We start from the raw sequence: 23,208 nt of genomic DNA on the forward strand, positions 1-23,208 counted from the left end.
AAAAATTAGCTTGATGCTCTCTGGCATCTTGCCTTGAGCACAGAGTTTGAGAGGTGCTTTTTCCTATATCAAGCTAGCTATATGGATTTCCCATTTAGCGGGAATATTGATTATGATGAGATTTTCTCCAAATCAAGAGTCCTTTTCAACCTGGATAGCTCCACTGTTGAAAATGTGGAGGTGTCCAAGAGCCAACAGTCATAAATGACATTGAAATAAATTCCACTCCAACATCTGGAATGAGGTGACACCTCTGGAACCTGTTGTTGCAGGATAAATGTCCCAACTTCAGAAGATGTGCTTTTAACTTAGCAATACTCTTTGGTCCTCATCCAACTAAATTTAAAATCTAACATAAGTGATTGGCTGGCCTAAGGCTTGCAACCTTAGGCCAGCAGGTGCCTAAGGTTTCAAGGCACCTGCAGAAGAGCCCTGACTATGAGAAGAAACCTTTTCCCCGTGTCAGAAGTCTCAAGGAATAAGAAACTGGATTTGTCAGTTCCTCATTCCTGACAAACGTCAGTTCCAAGGAATTGGAACTGACGTTGAAATGTAATTAAAAATTAACATAGGAGGAACAATTTTCAACAGATCTTAGGTATGCTTAAAGCTTCTTTCACTGCTCTGTCTGGTAAATAAAATTAAGTAATACAGTGGCTATTTGTCCTAACCATATTATCAACTAAATTTAGTTCTGACTTTTTGTTTCTTTCCTTGGAATTGTTAAACACTGAGAGCAAAACAACAACTCCTCTGCACTCACACCCCTTGGTTTAGCATCAACTCCTGCATTTTCCATTCAGACAGGTGTTTTTCCAGATAAATTGGTTAAACAAGCTAAACTAGGTCTGACTCATAAAATATTTGGACTGGTTATACACCTTGAAATGTAATTAAAAATTAATATTGAAGGAACAATTTTGAAATGATTTCCAGTATGCTAAAAGCTTACTTCACTGCTCTAAGTAAAATGGTTATTTGTTCTAAACATGTTATCAACTAAACTTATTTCTGACGTTTTGTTTATTTCCTTGGGATTGTTAAACACTGAGAGGAAACACAACAACTCCTCTGCTGTTGCAACCTTGGTTTAGTGATTTATTGGCTCATCTGACAGGAATCTCTTGCCCCTTCAGTGGACCCAGCACAGATCATGTTGCTTGTGATCCTGAAGTAGTAGTAGTACAGACACTCTGCAAAGTAATCCACATCTACAGACATCAGCTCAGGGGACAGGCTCTGGCCGTAGACAGAGGTGACTCCCCAACCGCTAACTGTGCACCGAACAAAGTTTTGCAAAGTGCCCGTATGGGGCAAAATAACTGGACTGACCACTTCGTTGATGACAGCAGGGCGGTCCAGCTGACCACAGAAAAACAAACCCTTCACTTAGATATATTACTTGTTGTTAGCAGAGCATTTAAGATGCTTCTCAGCAAAAAAATTCACATTTCCTTAAAAAAAATCCTCTGATATACCTTATTGGAAAATTAAAAAGGTAGCAAGGCAACTATTCTGTTGTTGCCATTTTTTGATTAGTCCTGAGATTTTGCATATTCCCTTTTTGCCGTTATTACACTTAGCGTAATTTATAGCTTGCAGATTTTTCTTAAGTATGCATTCATCTGTAGAAAGAATTCAAATGTCACATTTTATATGACTATTATTATTCTTATTGTTGAGATTTTTTTTACTTTCCAAAAATACTCAAAATTTTTGTTAAAATTACGCCTGCGGCAATGACAATAGTAGAGAAAATTATTTATAGAAATATTTACAATAAGATTGAGATTAAAAATATATATCCCATTTTACATTTTGCATTACAAACTGTAAAAGAGGATGTCAATATGTTGCAAGACACACATGTTCATGTTTAGCTCAAGGTGAGCAAAACAACAAAAAGGACAAGTCAGTTTGAGAAAATATGTATCTTTATTTTAGCTTTATTTATTTTTTTTTTTAGCTTTTTTTCTTTCCTTGATAGAAGAATTGTTTGAGAGGGGTAAAAAATCCCAGACATGAAGTTGAAACCTTATTTGAAATAGGGTCTAAAAAAACAATGAAAGTGAATCTATTTTTTAAAAAAAATAACAAACTGTGTCTCTCTGGGTTGACATGAAGTTGAAACCTTATTTGAAATAGGGTCTAAAAAAACAATGAAAGTGAATCTATTTTTTAAAAAAAATAACAAACTGTGTCTCTCTGGGTTGATCTGTTATAATATGAATAATCTGAGTTCCAGTCATTGATTAAAAAAAGAGTGTAAAAAGTAACACTGTAAGTTTGGGCAGATTCATTGAGCAGATTCTGAGCAGATTCATTCACGTTTATTAAGATAAACTATCAAAAAGACAGAAAAGCCTTTTGATCTTCAGCATCCATTTGAAGATTCATCCGAGGAGTGTCTTCTTTGGCCTGGTGGATGGTTAGCTGTTCTGGACGACCCAGTCGATCCATGAGATGTAGTTTCTCACATTAGTGTAGACGCCGGGGTAAAAAGCATAAGCACAGCCGATGCCCCATGACACAATGCCCTCCAGTCTACCGTTGCAGACCAGCGGTCCTCCTGAATCTCCCTGGCAAGGGCAAATGAAGGGGATATTTTTTATGAGCTAAATCCCAGCAGTCTAAAGTGATGAGATTAAAGGTTTTGTTTAAAAATCTAACTTTCGTGTGTGACACAACCATCCCCAACTCTTGTTTTTTCCCCCCCCGTTTAGAAAAAGTTTTTTCCAGATAAACTAGTTAAACAATCCAAACTAGGTCTGACTCATAAAATATTTGGATTTGTGAAACACCTTGAAATGTAATTAAAAGTTAATATTGGAACAGTTTTGAAAAGAACTTAAGTATGTTTAAAGCTTACTTCACTGCTCTAAATAAAATGGTTATTTGTGCTAACCGTTTTATCAACTAAACTTATTTCTGACGTTTTGCTTCTTTCCTTGGGATTGTTAAACACTGAGAGGAAACACAACAACTCCTCTGCTGTTGCAACCTTGGTTTAGTGATTTATTGGCTCACCTGACAGGAATCTCTTCCTCCTTCAGTGGACCCAGCACAGATCATGTTGCTTGTGATCCTGAAGTAGTAGTAGTACCAACAGTCTGCGAAGTAATCCACATCTACAGACATCAGCTCAGGGGACAGGCTCTGGCCGTAGACAGAGGTGACTCCCCAACCGCTAACTGTGCACCGAGCAAATTTTTGCAAAGTGCCATTGCGGGGCAAAACAACTGGACTGACCACTTCGTTGATGACAGCAGGGCGGTCCAGCTGACCACAGAAGAACAAACCAGTCAGTTTGTCATCTCAAAATGTTAGTAATGCATATGAAATACTTTTCAGCAACAAATCCTCACAGGCATCATATAATTCTGCTTTGTAAAATGTCCAAGTGAATTTAAAAAATGAAAAAGGCGACAATGAAACTACAGTGTTGATGCCATTTTTTTCTTATTAGTCTGCTAATTTCTTATTAGTCTTGCATATTTTTGCCTTTTTGTTTTTTTTTTATTATTGCACTTGGTGTTGCAATCCAAATCATAATGTGCATACATTTTAAAAATATTCATCTGTAGAAAGACTGCAAATGTAGTCTGTAGAAAGACAACATTTCTTACAATTATTAATTATAATTACAATTATAATAATTATTATAATTACTATAATATAATTATTATAATTATTATAATAATATTATTATTATTACACTTTTTTACCTTCCAAAAATCCTCATAAAAATAATAACAATAATTGCACAGAAAATAATTGCTAAAAAATATTTATATACATGAATTACACTTCACATTAAAAATATATATTAATAAATGACATATTGAAATATAATGTTATATATTTACACATGGCTGCATATTCCATTTAAATACTACTTTTGGACACAATTGGATTTGAAATTTGTGTATACGGTCAGCTGACATGCTAAAGTTTTCATCTTCTCCCTTTCATGTCAATGTGAAATCATGGTCTGAAATTTCAGTCTATACGGTGGCTCCCAATTCTGAGTGACTCAGCATTTTCTAAATCAAAACATTTGTCACAGTGGATGTTTTACCTTAAGAAGCATGATGTCGTTGTCAAGGTTCCAGTAATTGAACTGGTAATGTTTTATGATTAACAAGACGTCAAATATTTGCTCATATCCTTCCTTTTCTTTGATGTTGTGCTCCCCAAGGACCACTTTCATCAGCTGATTCCTGCAGAGGTTATTAGAAAAGCACACAATTCACTTCATAGGGTTTATTTAAAGACACCTGATGAGGTTAGAGTTATTTGATGTTATTTCTTTCTGCCATAAAAGACTGATTATGATAATACATTTTATGTATGTAGACTAACTTCTGATACATATTAATGTGTATTGGTGTGACTGGTGAAGGTGGACAGCTGCAGTAACTTACGGCCTCCAGCAGTGGGCAGCAGACACCACCCACTGCGGGTGAACCAAGGTGCCTCCACAGAAGAGGGAATCTCTGTACAGGAGAGAGGCTTGATATTTGATAGAGTGAGGCTCTACCACTGTGCCACCAACAATTCTGTTACCATTCTCAACTAAAAGAGACAAAGAAAAGCAAAACATTCTTTCTCCTCTACGAAAGGTTGCATTTGCAAGCAGATCCACGTGAATATTCTGGCAAAACAATAATGCACATTATTTCTCACCTGCCAGGTTAACAACAATCAGGGGGAACAGTAAGAGGAGACAGTAGGGAGAAAGTTGCATCATATCAGCTGCTACAAAAAAAAAAAAAATACAGACAATAAAAATCAAGTTAAGACAAAAATCCTCACTGAAAGCTGATGGAAAGGGCACAAGCGTTGTGCTCTTCATACACACAAAATAAACAAGTAATATTAATTCATTCCATTTTGAATTGCTAAGTGAATGACAGAAAGACAAGTAGTAAAATGAATCTCAGAAGTAAGATCATTTTCACAGAGCAGCAATAAATCATAACTATCAAATACATGAAATGTATAAGACTTCAGGATCAACTCTTGCACAGAAGTTTGGAGTTGTGATCAGAACAAAATATAACAGATTATAACAAGACATACTGCAATACAACATATCACAACATATATAACATGACAGCTTCTTTAACAACATAAGAAAATGCAACATAGCATAAAGTAATAAAATGTGATGTAAATAATCCAACATTATGTAAAACAGCATAATGTAACTCTATGCAATATAAAATGACAGCATAACGTAACGTAACGTAACCGTGAAGAAAAGAGCTCAAAGTCATTCATCACCCTGGCAGATTTAGGTTTGCAGCAATCTTTTAGTATGATCAACATTTTTCTTTTGACTGGATGCAACATTAATCTTCTGGGGTGCCCCGGGAAGATTATGTAGACTGAGATAAAGATTAGGGTGATAGCAATGAGGCCTTCCATCCTCAAACACTTGGAGATTGTTACCAAAGAGAAGTAATCAAAACACCAGCAGAAAACTAAAAGGGTTTATTGCCAATAAACATTTTTCACTCGATCATTTGGAGGTGTATACAAAAAAGTCTTTGCTGCTTTAAATGTCAAGTGGCATGTAAAAAGACAAACTGATACTTGTTTTACATTGTTTTATTAGAGATTCCTTTCTCATTTGCAATCGAAAAACAACTTCTTGGACAGAGGATGAAAATCCTTTTAAATCTAAGTCTGGCTGAGATGTGAATAACACTCTCACTGCTTAGTGGTAACAATATATAAGCTTTCTCACCTTATAAACAGTTGGGTCAAAATCCTCCAAATTACCAGCTTCAAGATACACTAAAACATTCCCACACATCAAGAGAAGACTGAGAAGTCTCAGGACTCTTTTATACTCTAAATAAGCCTGTCCCTCTCATTATCCCTCACCATTATTAACATCTCTGTCACATTCAGAAAGGAGAGTATCTGACCCAGTACTAGAAGAAAAAAACACTTTATCCTTCTTTTATTACACCTTTTTCTTTGGGGGGCCTTTGTTCTCACAGCATCAACTTATTGTTCAGCATTGCAGATAAAGTGAATCTTTGCAGACATGAAACCCAACAAGCCAGTGAAATGACAACCTATACTTGTTCGACATGTTGTTTTTATATGTTATAAAGAGCCCTCTAATGTTCTGTCCACCTGAGATGTGGCAGGAGATGATAGCAGTCATTCTTTCTTTGAACAAGGAAAAGTTTTTTCTCTTTTTTTTCTCCAGTATTCCTGTAAAGCTGCTCAGAGAGTAAATCTTCTTAACCCTCTTTGTACATCTCACATTGACTCGTGATCAAAAATAATGACCATGTGTGAAGGTGTTGCTAACCGTGCTTCAGCTGAATCGCACTCAAATGTAACTCCGTTCTTATTTCATTTTCCCTCACAGCCAAATTCGCCCCAGACTCCCCTCATTTATTTCCTTACAGACTTTGCAGCCATATGGGTGTTTGCAACTCCCAGCCTACATACAATCAGCACTCCCCAAGGTGTCATTCCACCTGTGAGGTTGGAAGGTGATAGCATGCTCAGCTTTCCCTTGGGTGAAACGTCGCTGTGACAAAACAGAGTGTGCCTTTGTGTCTGGTGTGTTTGTGAGACAGGGAATGTTTTGGGAAATGAATGTTGAAGTTGAAAAATAGAAAAGGCAAGACAATCAACCTTTTCCCACAGAAAGACACAAACTAGTGTTTAGTTGAAAGGAGGTGATTCATGGTTTTAAAAATCTTTTCTGAATAAAGGCATAAAAAAGTGTGTTGTGCATTTCCACCTGAACTGACAGAAATGGCAGGAAGAGTAATAATCAGAGAAATAGCCATGATATCTCTAGAGAAGCTGCAGAGGTCCACAGTTTAGAAAGTCCATTAACAAGACAACTACAGAATCATAGTTGGATTTTCTTGGGTTATTTTAGAACATAAATATGATTCTGTCTGAACCATTCAATGTAAATGTAAACTCTAACCATCTTGCCATCTCCTGCTAAAGAAAAGCATCCTCACACAGTAAGATGCTACCACCACCATGTTCCACAGTGAGGGTGGTCTGTTCAGGGCTCAGTTAAAATAAATGAAGTTTAAAAATATGCTGTTCATAAAATAATAAATTAATGATGTACACAAGAAAAAAAAACTTAGAAAGGAAATTTTGGAAAGTCTCTTTCACCATTTTCTTGCTGTTAGTCTGGTGCTGTGTTCATTTGCAGCTCAGACTTGGGAAACACCTGGCCATGGAAGGTCACACACACAAAGTCGTTTCTCCCTTTCTCTGGGTAAAACATCAGTTAGTCAGATGGCTCCACATGTGGGACAACAGGAGGTCAGGTGACCGCCTCCCCTTACTCCTCCTCCCCTCCCCCAACACACCAAAACTTTCCTCCCAGCCCTCCCACTGTGGCTGATATTGACTTGCCAGATGGCTGATCATAATCATCATTATCATCATCTTCATCATCATCATTGTTGTGGTAGCCGCTGGGTTGATAAGGACTTCTTATCATTGCTGACACAGATTCAGCAATGGCCAATGAGTCAGAAAGAGACACGTGTGTGCAGAATCCCTCTGTGTGAATAGCCCCACGATTACACAACAAAACCACATGGAGCATACAGAAATACACACACACATACACATAGTACGTCTTTTGAGAGACTTTGCATTTACTTCTATTCATTTTCATTCATTTCTATAGCCAAACCCTGATCCTAACCCTAAACCTAACATAAACTCAGTTCACACCTTTGTCCTAAACCTTAGCCCTAACCCAAAAACAGCACCTTTGGGCCCCATATGGACCAGTCGGTCCTCACAGCGTAGCATTTGTTTAAAAAATGGTCCTTAGACTGTATCAAATACATGAACACATACACACACTCACAAAGACACCCCCACACACACGCACACACACCCCCCGCCCCCTCACACCCCACAGTTATTTCAGCAAGGATAATCCTGGATGTTGAAACACAGAGTGCTGATATCGTATAGATGAATCCACCCGGGCACGGTGCCATCTTTGTTGCTATGGCAACAACGTCAGGTCTTTCAACAGGTCAGAAGGGTCAGAGGACAGACAGCTCTGATAATAAAGACTTTCTGAATGTGAACTTTGTTGCTCCTTCTTCTCTTTTTCTCCTCTCAGCCCATCCCAGAGTGACTTTGCAGCTTCTTGAAAACCAATGAAATGAAAAACTTTTTCTTTTATTGGAAACTGAAGGATATGGTTTGATTGGAATCACTTCCACTGGTACCAGAGAAGAAGGAATGAACAGTCTGGGCCGACAGAGAAAAGGCTGCTTGTCTGCAGTGATTCAGTCATATCGTCTAAAGTAACATCCTTGTTTGCTATATGATGAAGCTGCTCATGTGTTTAGCCTGTCTGCTCCTGGCGCTAACTGCGGTCGACAGTGAGTATATTTTTTGGGATAAATGCCTAAAAAGTAATATTTTAATGTATCTCCTTGATTGTTTAATGTATCTCCTTGATTGTTGCATAGCAAAAAAAATCATTTAATTGAATACATAAATTGGTATATTTTATTTAAAGTTCCTTTGTAATAAATTAACTAATTTGTAAATTGAATTTGAAATGTAATCGCTGATGTCTTGTTCAGCCAGAGTACAAACTTTGAACATGTCGGACCAACAGATTGCTGCCTTCCTTCTTAACTTTCAGATAGTGAGTCATTTTTCTGCAGATATTTTGTGCATGCACAATGCAATGCACAACTGCAAGAAAGAAAAAAGATGCTTTGAGAAGGAGAAGGAGCCCCACTATTTCCCCAATCCAGCCTCATGAGGTTAAAAACTGGACATTGCTTTTACGTTCAGGGCTCCTTTGGACACTTGATTGAACACAAAGATCCATGTAAGGCCTCGGTGAGCCCAAACACTGCAGAATCAACAAAGACACAATTCAATTTGACATGCTTTAATTTTATGATCCACCCACAATTCAGCATAAATCAATCCTTACCTTTTCCTTAGTAAAGAGTTAACTATGTAAAGCGAAGTAGAATTTCTTATTTGAATAATTTAGAAATGTGTTCTAAACGTTACAATCCATGATAAGTACTGTTTTTAGGTTAAACTCTGAATATTAATTTAATCAAATGCCTACATGGCTGACTAATTAAATGTAAAATAGCATGAATAGAGTAAGTTTTATCTTCCAGGTTAGTCTGTTTGTTTTCTATCTCTCTTCATGTGCCTTAATAATAATAATAATAATAATAATAATAATAATAATAATAATAATAATAATTTCAACCAAATCCGCGTATGATTGGCTGATCAGCATCAGACGACGACTCATCCCTCACTTCACCTGCTGGCTCCTGAGGCAAAGCTGAATATTAAGAGAAAGGAAAAAAAAAATACAGAATCAATAAGAAGCTTTGCCAAGACGATCCAGTACCAGATCTGATCAACTTGCGAGATTGGGTTACGAAAAATATATTTATTTTCATATTACACACTTTGCTGGCTCTCCTCCAGTGAGCTTAACTATTTTTCTGCACATGCAATTCCTTTTTGAAGCAAAGAAAAGAAGGACCACTCAGGATATCCAGCAATCTAAACGAGAACCAGCAGCCCGATTGACCTTTTTGTCTCCCTTTTTAGCTGAACTGCTAAACTGGAAGACTACAGCTGTGTGAAATCAAAGTAAAATACTAAGCCCATGAATGAACCAACAGTCTGGTTTTAGACTTTATTTCATGGTAAAAGTTCAGGTTCAATGCATCTTTATTTGGAAAAGTTGGCTGTACAGTGCCTGTGCACTGGCCTTGGTTAACACACAAAGTCCTACAAGTCCCTCGATAGCTTTTTTAAGTGTAGTGTGCAATTTTGATGAGATTATAAATGCTACAGAAGTGCAAATGATATACAGATTGCTTTATTAATGAAATATTTGTTGTGAGTGACACAGCTGTCCAGCAGAGAGACCAACAGTTTGCTCTTTCTCTCAGTGGACATGCTGCAGCCATGGCTGATTCATTGCAAAAAAAGGGACTTTTGAGCAGCAAAAGTCTAAAACAGTCCTAATAATGCTAACAAATTTTAAAATGGCTCAGAATGTGTTCAATATCCTATTTATAATCACTAGAAACTAGTTTAAGTGTTAAAGATGCAAATATGTCAGAAAAAAGTAAAAAAGTACAACAAAAAAAAGCTGAGAAAGTTGCTGAGTCACAGGAAAAGCACTCGTTAATTATTTTTGGAATGGCGTTGAACAAAGAAAAATCTCAATCAATCATAATTGGAAATGGATATGAAGGATTTTGAGAGAGTCTGCATTTCTTCCCCTCATGCTGAGGAGTTGCAGGAAATGATCCCCACTTCTCCTCGGTTTCTGATTGTGCAGCCTGAGGTCAGAGCTCCACGGTTCAGCAGTTACATAATGCTGGCAGGAGAGTCCCTGCTGTAATATTTCTGCATCCAGAGTGAAGTAGTGACTCAGGGACGTTGTGTTCCATTACCTCTATTGCACCAAGGCCCCCCATATGGCAGAAATATAGCAATTTTCTAAATGGGTAAATTAACTTGGAGGAAGTGGGATTACGAGCAACTCTGCAGTCTTTCTACTCACCGAGGGCGTTCTGTTTTACTTTGACCAGCTGTCATAGCTTTCCTACAATGCAGCTTTGGTTGCTTGCTGTTTTTTTTTTTTTTTTCTTGGAGGATAAACTATCCCAATGCTTCACTGCTAACCCAGTTTACCAGGAGAGATTTGGTTGTTCATAAATTCATATCCGATAGCAATGATGAAGAATTCACAGTAAATCTTAATGTAAACATGTGTAAATATCGCATCCTATTTGTTTCTCCATGTAGGCCGAACGCTTATGCAGAGCTGCATAATCGGCGGCCACGTCGCTGCACCGAACTCCATCAAATACATGGTGTCTCTTCAGAGAACAAGCCGCCAACACTTTTGTGGGGGATCGCTAGTTCACAGGTACTGGGTTCTGACTGCAGCGCACTGTAACATCGGGTAAGAGTGTTCAACAGCTGCAATCATCTGTAACTAAGAGCTTGAAGGATACCACCACATGATTCATATAATATATATTCTCTCCAGTCCTTTCCACACTGTGAAAAATGTCCACACCACTGACATTGCTTCTCTGCCTCAGTTAAACACCCCCCAATCCTGAGTTGCATCACTGTCACTGTCACATGTTATTCCCTCCCCCTCCTGAAGCACAGACACAAATGGTAAGCAAGACAGAAATAAACATCAGGTATTAATATCACCCCAGTTTTATTATATAAAAACAATTGACTGACATCTGCCAATACCGATGTTAATGCGAATAACCCTAACCCTATTCCAAATAAAACTACTCTTTAACATAATTTCTAATGTATAAGAAGCAATAGCATTTTTCACATTCGACATATTTTGTTGGGATTTTATGTGATAGAATAAATGTACTGTGCATCCTTCATTAAGCCCCCTTTACTGTAAAATCCCTAAATTTAATCCACTGCATTCAATTGCTCACATTATTTAATTATGTAAATTTTAGTCTGTTTATTGTGTAGAGCCTCACTCAGTATGACAGGAGCAGATTTATGGAAGCAAAGAAAAAAAAAGCCCTTTCTGGTATAAACAGGTAATGTCACAGCAAACCTGTGCGTTGGAGGTCAAACTGCACACAAACAGATACAGTTGAGTCAGCTGACCTTGGTGCAGCAACATTCCTGTGTGTGTACGTGTCCACGTGTGTGTGCGTGTGTGTGGGCGTGTGGGTGTGTGTATGTGTGTGTGTAAAACACAGAGTGACAGTGAAGTGTCATCTTGTCTAGTTCCTGGAAATCATCCATATCTCTGTAGCTCTGCCCCAGTCCTGCCAGATCACAGTAAGCCATTGTTCACGATCCATCCAGCTGCAGTCGCAGTCGATCCTTTTCCACACCCTGAGCTGGTAAATCTCTACACTGCTGACACATTTTCCCATATGCCATTTACTTATTCAAACAAGTACAGAAATAAACTCTGTACACAATTATTCACTAGGCTGTTCTCCTGAATATATTGTTTTGAACAACTACACTGCTCAAAGTCAATCCAAAATGTTAGCAAGTGTAAATACTTAGGAAAGAAGTGAGGTTTTGTTTTTATTATGAGAATATCTATGTGTGTACAATTACTGGACAACTACTAATTATAATGCAACCGAATGACTTTTTTTTTTCTTCACCACACTTGCTTATTTTAATCTGCTAAAGCAATTGTAATACATCAACATCTGCAGATAAAGATTTCTGACTTTGAAAAATAATCATCACAGATATAAGCTCTGATTTCATGGAGTCAGTTCCTTAATCAACTTTTTGTGTAGAACCTTTTAGTTCTGAACTCTCCTATTAGGCTGCAGGAATTAGAATTAGTCAACTCCAAAGGAGACCGGGTTCCTGTTAGCTTCACATTTCATCCATCTCTAATTTTTTGGTCAAAAACTTGGGAGCCAAGTTTAATTTAGTCCATGTATACAGTATTTATACATGCTACTAAAGCTCACTTGTTTTATAAATTGCTTAGAAAGTAAATACGTAATTGAAAAATGAGGTAAAATATTTTTAATGCAGGTCCACGTGTTCTGAAAAAATATCTTATCAGAGTAGTGATATACAGAGTAGTAATATGTGTTGCTCTCCCATTATTGGACAAACACACATCTTGAAGGTGGAACAAAATGCATGAAAATGATCATGTTCAAAAGTGATGTTCCATGCAATGCTTGTATGTGTGTGTTTTAGGGCAGATCAGATGATGATAGTGGCAGGTGACTACAAAGTAAATATCTTTGAGGGTACTGAGCAGTATGCTAAACCCCACAAGCTGGTCATTCATCCCTCATACAACAGCAGCACCAACAACGCCGATATCATGCTCATCAAGGTACTGCAGAGATTTAGTTTTCTTTTTTCATATCTTTTCTAAACTGCATGTGAATATTTTATAAGTTCCTTTTCCTACCAGAAACCATCTAATATTTTCTTTTACTCTTTTTATTTATTTCAGTTGCGTGCCCCTATGGTCCTGAACAAGTTTGTGTCGCTGGCGCCTCTCCCCAGACAGGGGACAGGCGTGGTCGAAGGCCACCTGTGTCAGGTGTCTGGATGGGGCCACGTTAGGGTGGGTGGAGGACAGGTCCCTGTTAAGCTCAGGACGGTCACAGTGCCCATTGTTTCAGCCGCGAGATGCAACGGCAGCGACTCCTTCAACGGCAACATCACGGCGAACATGATCTGCGCCGGCTACCCGTCCGGAGGAAAGGACGCATGCAAGGTTAACATGGGGACTGTAGGGTGGTACAAGGCTTAACCTGTTTTACATGCAGGAGTGTCTTGTCCTTGAAAACACATTAATTTATTTCTCAAACAATACATTTTCCATCACCCAGTAATGTATATCAGATAGCACAAGCTGATCTGATTCTCATCTCACATTGGAATATATCCATAACACAGTTTTGGGGAAGTCCATCCCTTTGCCAGTAAGAGGACACAGATCGTTATGTCATTACATGATGAATTGTTAGGCTGACATGCCAGACTATAGTTGTAGATGAAATGGAAAATCTCAAAGGTCAAAATGTAACTGTGATTTTAAACATACAAAAAAAACTAATCTGGTGGATGGCTGCAAAACAACAGCACACTTAAATTCTGGTGTATGTTATTCATTTTCATTGTGCATTCATTGCATTCATTGTGTTTATTCATGTGTGTTTCCTTTCTTAGCCTTTAATGTGAGAAGAAAATTACCTGAAATTCAATATGCGATGTACCAATAGTCATTTGCCTTTGTGAAGAGAAACCTACTTAATTACATCGAACAACCGATACATCTAACACTGTACTGGGAGACTTTTCAAGCAGTTGCATAATAAAATGGCAAGGAAAGTATTTACACCCCTCAATCATCCTACAACAACAAACTTCATTGTATGTTAAACTTCAATGTGATTTTTCATGACAATATAAACTAATATCTATACTTGTGGGGTAAAAGTTAAACATTGTGCATGTTTTTTTTGAGTCAAATTAACATATGAATAGTGCATTTGTTACGCCCCTTATGAGTAAGGACTCTATCTGTAGGGGAATAATAAAAACACGGACACGATGTCACTGCTTTCGTCTCCAGTGTTGTAATGGTAATATTTCAAAACAGTTCCAGACATTACACTGTCACATACTGAGTAAACATTACATCCATTCTGGTTATGCCAACACAGTAAAACAAACTTAGCACACACAGGACGCAGCTAACCAGGAAGCTAAGGTGAGTATAGTAGCTCTTAGACTAGTTATCACAGTCACCACAACGCTCCCTGTTCATTAAACAAGCATAATCAATAACTTGTAAAGCTTGTAATAGGTAGTACGAACTTTACCTGTAGGGGATTAATAAAAACACGGACACGATGTCACTGCTTTCGTCTCCAGTGTTGTAATGGAGGAGCAGAAGCATCGCGTTCCCCTAAATCCGATCAGACAAAACCAATCGAAACTCGAATGATTAAACCCTCATAACTTAAAATCTAAAAGGTTGAACTTTTCAAGAATTATAACCAAACATACCCGGAAAAATGACATTAAAGAAAAATACATTGTTTTTAACTTCATTAAACTTAGGCTACCCTTTACTGTATCTGTCTGTAGCACTGAACTTGAAAGACCAAAATAATCGATCGCAGATCACTAGATCTTGTTTTCCCTTTTGGTTGTCTAAAATAGTTTTATAACCACTACACATTTGTATTCAGCTTCTTAAGTCAACACTTTGTAGAACCATATTTATTTTATGCAATTACAGATACAAGTCTTTTAGGGTTTATATATCTGAAGTTTTTGTCCATTATCCATCCATCCATCCATCCATCTTCTTCCGCTTATCCGAGGTCGGGTCGCGGGGGTAGCAGCTTCAGAAGGGAGGCCCAGACTTCCCTCTCCCCGGCCACTTCTTCTAGCTCTTCCGGGGGAATCCCGAGGCGTTCCCAGGCCAGCCGAGAGACATAGTCTCTCCAGCGTGTCCTGGGTCTTCCTCGGGGCCTCCTCCCGGTGGGACGTGCCCAGAACACCTCACCAGGGAGGCGTCCAGGAGGCATCCTGACCAGATGCCCAAGCCACCTCAACTGGCTCCTCTCGATGTGAAGGAGCAGCGGCTCTACTCTGAGTCCCTCCCGGATGACTAAGCTTCTCACCCTATCTCTAAGGGAGAGCCCAGCCACCCTACGGAGAAAACCCATTTCGGCTGCTTGTATCCGCGATCTCGTTCTTTCGGTCATGACCCAAAGCTCATGACCATTGTCAAGAGAAGTGGAGTTTTGATGACTACACCGAGCCCTCTGTGAAAACTGAGGATGAAGAATCTGCATCTTCACATCCCAGACGAACCTCTTCTCTTTCTAGTGGATGAGGACAGCGAACTGCAGGAGGGTGATGGACTCCCAGCATGTGAAAGGTCTGACCTCGTGGAGGGGGTGTCAAGAAAATCCGAGCTCATCCCACTTCCCCATGCTGGAGATTTTAGTTTAACAGTAATAATAAATAAAGTTATCTTTAAAATGAATCACTCAAGTGACATCAAGGCCCAGCAGTAGACTTAAGTGTCAATAAAGTTAGTTTAACAGTAATAATAAATAAAGTTATCTTTAAAATGAATCACTCAAGTGATATCGAGGCCCAACAGTAGACTTAAGTGTCAATAAAATAAATCTAGTTGTGTGTGTTGTTTTTGTCTCATGCAAACTTTGCTTTAATTCTACTTTTTTCTATCTAATCATAAAAAATCATAGTCAGTCAGAGAGAGTCATTAAACAGGAAAAGCAGGTTTCCTGGAAAAAGAGGAAGTTTCCAGCCTGCAGATTTATAAAAATAGTTGAGACTATTTTAAAGCATGAAAGTTTTAAAAAATTAAATCTAAACATTTTGAGTAATTTGATAAGATTCAAAGTAAAATACTTATATTAATATTGATTTACTTGTAATAATACTTACACTTATATTTGTGAGAACACTTATAAGAAAAACAAGCAAATGTAACTTTGGTATCAAATAATTAGAATAATAGATTATTCTTGGTTTCTTTTCAGAAAACATCTGTAATAACTCACATTAAGATCATAATAAGAGTAACTAATAAGTTATGGTTATAAAATCATAAATGAATGATAGATCAGAGAAGCTGAAGAAAATAAATGTGATATAAGTTATGGTTATAAAATTATAAATGAATGCTAAATCAGAGAAGCTAAAGAAAATAAATGTGATATAAATGTGATTTTGACATTGAACTTGAAATGGTGTAAAAGGTTGTAAAACTGCAATTAAACATCACTGATATGTTGGAGGTAGATGGTAGGTGAAAGGTGACAGGAAGGGAAAAAGGGGAACTAACAGGAGAGCAGAGATGATCAGCACCTTATATGGAAACAGGAGGTTGAGCAGCCCTGAGACATTGGCACAGACATCATGACATGATGTCTCTTAAGACAGTGACGGATATGAGATCATCTGTCTAAGCAGACAGATGAACCCTATATAAGGTGGGTGCAAAAGAGGAACCGTTCGTTGGATCCTCCGGGCAGCTTCGAGCCAAGATCGAGATGGACAAAGAACTCTGCAGCTGAAGAAGAGCCGGGGCCACGGAGCCGGAGACTGTCCTGCACATGGAGACCAACCCGTCAGGCCCACAATCTGTGGCTTCGAATCGCACTTCTCTCATCGGCTGGGTTCAGACCCCAAAGACAAAGATGAAGACAAAGACAAGGAAGAAGAACTGGTGCCTTTTTTCCTGCCAGCACCAAGTCCTGTGTGACCTCAGCATCCATGCGGAGAAGAAGCTCATCGGACCTGCGGAGATCCTGGCCTTCGCCGATCAACATCTTCCTCCTGCTGCCACACCTTCTTCGTCGTCGTGCCAGGTCTGGGGTTCGAGACGCCAAACTCCGTCCGTCTCTCTCAAAGGTTCCCTTTTTTAGTTCTCAGTGTCAGCAGTAGGGAAAGATAGACTAGATGACTGATTTTACTTATTTGATTATTTCTGCTACTGAATTAAGCTGTACTGACCCTTGCAAAAATGCCTTACTAATAAAATATTTAGCATAAAGAAAATCTAAAAGATGTTGTGGACATTCAGTTAATGAGTCACCTTAAAGTTCTTTGATGGTTGTAAAATAGCTGTGATGTTTGATTCTGGAGAGGAAAAAGTGGAAAATGTTTTTAGGTTGCTGGTAGCCCATATTTAAAACAACATCCTTGGGACTCGACCGAGTCACTAAAACCTACCTGGTTCAATAACAAATGCAAGTTGCAAAATAGAGAACGAGCGACCGTTAACAGGTGTGCTCTGTGAAACTAGTTGGCTGTAGGCTGCTCAGTCTGGCTAATTCACAGGGGGAAGAAGGGTGGGACACCTGGATGTAGGCCGTCAGATAACCAGGCGAATCGTTTCTCGAAACCAGCTTAAACAGAGTTTACTTCAGTTCTGGACAGGGTAAATCCCAGCAGATTTAGGAAACTCAACGGACCCGTTAGACGGAGAGCTGGTAGCACATCTCCCCTCTCAGAAGAGGAAGTACGAGAGTGAGAGAGTAGAGACAGAAAGGAGGGGGGGGGGTGTTGCGCAACAACACCATAGATGAGGGTGGGAACGTAGATCGACCGGTAAATCGAGAGCTTCGCTTTTTGGCTCAGCTCTCTCTTCACCATGACGGACCGGTACAGCGCCCGCTTGACAGCAGACGCTGCGCCAATCCGCCTGTCGATCTTCCGCTCCCTTCTTCCCCCATTCGTGAACAAGATCCCGAGATACTTAAACTCCTCCACTTGGGGCAGGACACCCCCCCTGACCCGGAGAAGGCACTCTACCCTTTTCCGGCTCAAGACCATGGCCTCGGATTTGGAGGCACTGATCCCCATCCCGGCCGCTTCACACTCGGCTGCGAACCGCTCCAGCGAGAGCTGCAGATCACGATCTGATGAAGCCAAAAGGACCACATCGTCTGCGAAAAGCAGAGATGAGATCCTAAGGCCACCAAATCGGATCCCCTCAACACCTTGGCTGCGCCTAGAAATTCTGTCCATGAAAGTGATGAACAGAATCGGTGACAAAGGGCAGCCCTGGCGGAGTCCAACTCTCACCGGAAACGAGCCCGACTTACTGCCGGCAATGCGGACCAGACTCTGACACCGGTCATACAGGGACCTGACAGCCCGTATCAAAGGGCCCGGTACCCCATACTCCCGGAGAACCCCCCACAGGGCTCCCCGAGGGACACGGTCGAACGCCTTCTCCAAGTCCACAAAACACATGTAGACTGGTTGGGTAAACTCCCATGCACCCTCCAGGACCCTGCCGAGGGTGTAGAGCTGATCCAGTGTTCCACGACCAGGACGAAAACCACACTGCTCTTCCTGAATCCGAGGTTCGACTATCCGACGGACCCTCCTCTCCAGGACCCCTGAATAGACCTTGCCAGGGAGGCTTAAGAGTGTGACCCCTCTATAATTGGAGCACACCCTCCGGTCCCCCTTTTTGAACAGGGGGACCACCACCCCAGTCTGCCAATCCAGGGGAACTGCCCCCGATGTCCATGCGATATTGCAGAGTCGCGTCAACCAACACAACCCTACAACATCCAGAGCCTTAAAGAACTCCGGGCGGATCTCATCCACCCCCGGGGCCTTGCCACCGAGGAGCTTTTTAACCACATCGGCGACCTCGTCCCCAGAGATTGGAGAGCCCAACCCAGAGTCCCCAGGCTCCGCTTCCTCAGTGGAAGGCATGTTGGTGGGATTGAGGAGGTCTTCGAAGTACTCTGCCCACCGGCCCACAACGTCCCGAGTAGAGGTCAGCAGCACACCATCCCCACTATAAACAGTGTTGGTGCTGCACCGCTTCCCCCCCCTGAGACGCCGGATGGTGGACCAGAATCGCCTCGAAGCCGTACGGAAGTCTTTCTCCATGGTCTCTCCAAACTCCTCCCATTATTGTTTCTAAAATAGAAAAAGTTTAATCAGATTCAATTCTCAATTTTTTTGCTGCAGATTCCCAATAGAATTTTGGTTTTTACTTTGATTTTGCCAATTTAATGCCCTTTGACTTGACCAGGAATGTTTGATGTTTAGCAAAATGTAGAATTCCATCAACTCTATACAGCTTACCTGTCTCTGCAGAGAAGAAGCTTGCCCACAGCATGCCACTTCTACCACCATGTTTCGTAACGTGGGTGGTGTTCACAGTGAAGTACAGCATTAGTTTTCTGTCACGCAGTGTTTTGCATTCATGCCAGACAGTTTAGTTTGGTCCCATCTGATGAGAGTATTTTCTTGTGCATGTTTCCTCTAGATGGCTCAAGATAAACTGTAAATTTGACTTCTTATGGCTATCTTTCCAAGTTTACTATGTTCTTGCTATTGTTCCATAATGGCTGGATTTGTCCACAACCTGTAGCGATGAGACTCTTGATTGCTCCTTTGCTTCTTCGCTAATCTTCTCTAACAAATCTCTGAGACCTTCAGGGAATAAATGAATCTATTCTGAAAAAAAAACTATACAGGATTATATCCTTGAATTAAAGGTCTTCTGAAGGCAATTGTCTGCGTTGTAATTCATCTGGATGTTTTAGAGGAAAGTGAATGATTGCAAATCCCAGTTGAATTTGATGTTAAAACATGGATCATTTTCTTTCCACTATCAAAGTTATGCTCTAATTTGAGTTAATCAATCCTATTAAATCCTAGTAAAATACTTTGAAGTTTACAGTTGTAATATGACAAATAAAAATATAAAAAATTCTGCTTACGCTTCTACAAAGTGGTATTTTTTTCTTTAATATTCCATCACAAATGTTGCATTGATGGCACCGAAAAACAGTTTGAAGAGGGAAAAAAATATATGTATAAACACAAGTTTCAATATTTTCCATAATATTATGAGATGTTTTTGAAACAAGCTTTGAATTTAGATACGATTACAAAAAGCTATAATTTCTGAAATGCAATATTTCATATCTTCCCAGTGAGATTTTTTCATTGGACGTAATTTGTTCTACAAAATGAATGACACATCAAATTATGTAACATTATATTAGTATGCTTGAAGATAATACAGTAAAAGTGACCTTAAATCCCTGAGACATTCAAGACAAAGGATTAGCAAGCCCCTGCTGAAACGTTTTCCCACAGGCTCAGCTTTATGTGAAATCTGAAGGTGTAATCACCAACGGGACATTGTGGCTCGGTAACTGATAGAGGGTGTGGTCTTGTCTTTGCAGGGAGACTCGGGCGGGCCGCTGGTGTGCAGGGGCCGGGTGTACGGCATGGTTTCATGGGGCAATGGCTGCGGCGACGCTCAGTTTCCAGGCGTGTACACTGCTGTGTCCAGGTTCCGCCGCTGGATAGATCAAACCATCTACGGGCCACACCTGCGTTGTTTCGGATACAGATGAAACTCCGAGTATCATTTTGTCGTTGTGTCAGTGTAAAGAGAAATGCATCCTCTGCTCTTAAATATTAAAGCTTTACTAAAAGTCCGCGTCAACCAAAACCATTACTGGATCCCCTGCTATGCCTCCTACTGTAGATCACAACCTGTAAGAAATTGCAGATTTATGACAATAAATACCATCGCTTGGATAAGAGTGTGATATTTCTCAGTCACTTTTTAGGGTGTGAGGTTAAAAAGCATCTCTTATGCTTTTTTTTTTTTTTTTTTACATTTTTCCACGTTGCTTTAGTGTTTCCTATTGGGATTTATCTTATAGACCAATGCAAATCAGTAAATAATTATCAAGTGGAAGGAAAATTAAAAACTTCAATAGATATAAGATAGGTAATAGAGCAGAATCATAAAAACTGACAGAAAACAGGAAAACTATATAGACAACTTTTGCATATGCTAAGTTATATATATTTAGCAATATATTATTATTTGTATATCTATTCTAGATTTTTTTCCGGTTTTTAATTATTTATTTATTTATTTTTTACCTGCACCAGTAACATTTTGATACATCATAGGCACACTTGTAGTTTTTCAATATTTTCGGTAAACTCCGGTAGCCAAGCAAACAGATTATTTGGTGCCAAATTCACAGTTGCATCTTTGTGGGGGGGAAAAAAAGCCTTTGTTGAGGAGTTGGAAGAAGAAAGTAATTGCAGACAGAAAGCCATAAAGAGTACATTTTGTAAGTATACAATAATTAACTGGAATACCATGTTTTGGTGAAATGTGGCCAAAAATATGAAATAAAACCTACACTGAGCATGATCCTAAACGTAACATCCACATGGGGAAACGTGGTGGTGGCAGTTTCATGTTGTATGGATGGTTTTCTGCATCAGAGACGGGGAATCTGGTGAGAGCTGGATGAACGATGGATGGAGCTAAGCACGCCGGTCTGGAAGAAAACTTGCTAGTTGACGCAAAACGCTTGAGACTGATATGGAAGACCAAAATCCAAGTGAGAATCTGTGGCAAACAAAAACTAATGTTCACAGATGTTTGTAGAGAAATATGTCTTTTATTGCCTCTGAAGTCGCAACAGAAGGTTCTATATGGAGTGAATTGAGGGTTTTTTGGAGCCCATAAACTATCACCCAGTTGAGTTGACAACTGGGTGATAGGTGATAGATGGAAGCATTACATTAACCTGCAGGCCTGCTTTCCAGATCATCTTGTTTTTATGAATCTATTTTAAATCTAAAGGGAGTAGGTGTGCCATAATTGCTTTTTTATGAATAGACAACGTGTAGAAAGTCAGCTCTGCTGCAGGCTCATGTGTCGTCTGTCCTTCCATTGTCTGCGTAGTTATATTGAGTTTGGTTCTTCTGAGAAAAGACGATTTGGGCCCTTTATCAACTCAAAGAATCTGGGGAGGCCTCCTTTCATCTTGTTCCTTCTGCAGATATTAGCGTTAACGGCAGGTGGAAACCAACTTTAAAAAATAGTTCAGTAAGTGTGTAAATTTTAATCCTACCAGTTTCATCTGGCCTGGACATTTTGTACCTGATGTGTTGGCATATAAATCTTTTAAAGTGGTTTATTTCAGCAAAATAAATCATATGGGACGCCGACATGATAATGTGTGTATTTTTTTCATAATGCACAAGGAAGGGAACACAGTGAAACAATGCATCTACTAATGAATGAACCTATGGATGGGTGAATGAATCACAACTTGATTTGGGAAACAAATAAATATTAATTTTTAAAAAATTATTAATTTAGTCTGTCATAGCAATGTGACAACAAACCATGTCAGTGAAGGTTTATAGCTGAGACTATAAAATATAAATGAAATCAAATACATAAAATAAAAATTAATATCAATGAAGTTGAATCAATCCCTGTTTGAAAAGGAATGGTAATTAAATTATACAACTATTTAACTAATCCTACATGTTAAGTGCATTAAACCTACGTTATCCATACACATTTATACGTGTAATTAATATTTCATACTGATCATAGTTTTACAACTACAATATCTATAAAACAAGGCTGCGCACCACTTTTATACTGCTAACATCATCTATAAATGTTTTACTATTAAACAGTCTATTGTTTTTAATAGAGCTAGTGCTAAATACCTGTATCCATGTCACATCCACCCACAAATGTGTAACTCAAATCTAATTATGGTATTTAAACCTAGATTATTACTATATAGCATTCAAGCTGAATCATTCTCTTTGTGTTTTCTAAAATAGCTGAGCTGTTCCCCTCAGTTCCCCTTTTATCGCTCCATTTATTATTTGACTGGTTTTAAAATATGCACAGGTGCATAAATGACAACATCCGATGCAAGCCAGATTAATTATATAACAATGATTCACATCAAATGTGTGAATCAGGTCCTTTGCAAAACAAAATTAAGTACATAAAAATATTTGATGAATATGAAAGGCATATTGTCAGGTTAGCCCAGTCAGATGCAGATTTAAAGTCAATACTTTAAACTTATATCCTGTTTATAGAACAATACAGTCAAGCTCAGCTCAGGTTATCAGTTGGAAAAATGTTTTCTCACTCAGGAAAAATATTTCTCAGTGTCACTAACTTTGATGAAATCCCTCCTCACACATGTTAGATTTTGACAGTAAAAAAAAACAAACAAAGAAACTTGAATGCTTCTGATATCTGACCTTATGAACCGTTTGCTTATGTGTGTGCTGCTCCAAATC

At 39.1% G+C, this 23,208-nt stretch overlaps 2 protein-coding genes across 4 annotated transcripts; one reads left to right on the plus strand and one right to left on the minus strand.

Annotated features, from left to right (window-relative positions):
- Positions 1-2,183: 2,183 nt before the first annotated feature.
- On the minus strand, positions 2,184-5,882 carry LOC114135709 (trypsin-like). Of its 2 annotated transcripts, none has more exons than XM_028003229.1 (6): positions 5,753-5,882; positions 4,687-4,758; positions 4,425-4,575; positions 4,079-4,220; positions 3,028-3,279; positions 2,184-2,579 (listed from the first exon to the last, which is right to left on the minus strand). In XM_028003229.1, exons 2-6 carry the CDS (start codon positions 4,748-4,750, stop codon positions 2,430-2,432), a joined length of 759 nt encoding a protein of 252 aa, XP_027859030.1. In that variant the 5' UTR covers positions 4,751-4,758; positions 5,753-5,882; the 3' UTR covers positions 2,184-2,429. The 2 variants fall into 2 exon arrangements, with proteins under 2 accessions (XP_027859030.1, XP_027859031.1); XM_028003230.1 differs by having other exon boundaries at positions 4,687-4,755; positions 5,753-5,826.
- Positions 5,883-8,160: 2,278 nt separating this feature from the next.
- LOC114135011 (trypsin) lies at positions 8,161-20,658 on the plus strand. Of its 2 annotated transcripts, none has more exons than XM_028001914.1 (5): positions 8,161-8,408; positions 10,837-10,996; positions 12,769-12,910; positions 13,034-13,300; positions 20,298-20,658. In XM_028001914.1, exons 1-5 carry the CDS (start codon positions 8,351-8,353, stop codon positions 20,469-20,471), a joined length of 801 nt encoding a protein of 266 aa, XP_027857715.1. In that variant the 5' UTR covers positions 8,161-8,350; the 3' UTR covers positions 20,472-20,658. The 2 variants fall into 2 exon arrangements, with proteins under 2 accessions (XP_027857715.1, XP_027857716.1); XM_028001915.1 differs by having other exon boundaries at positions 10,837-10,960.
- The last annotated feature ends 2,550 nt before the right edge of the window (positions 20,659-23,208 follow it).

This window comes from Xiphophorus couchianus, chromosome 20 (assembly GCF_001444195.1).
Source record: "Xiphophorus couchianus chromosome 20, X_couchianus-1.0, whole genome shotgun sequence".
Lineage (NCBI taxonomy): Eukaryota > Metazoa > Chordata > Actinopteri > Cyprinodontiformes > Poeciliidae > Xiphophorus > Xiphophorus couchianus.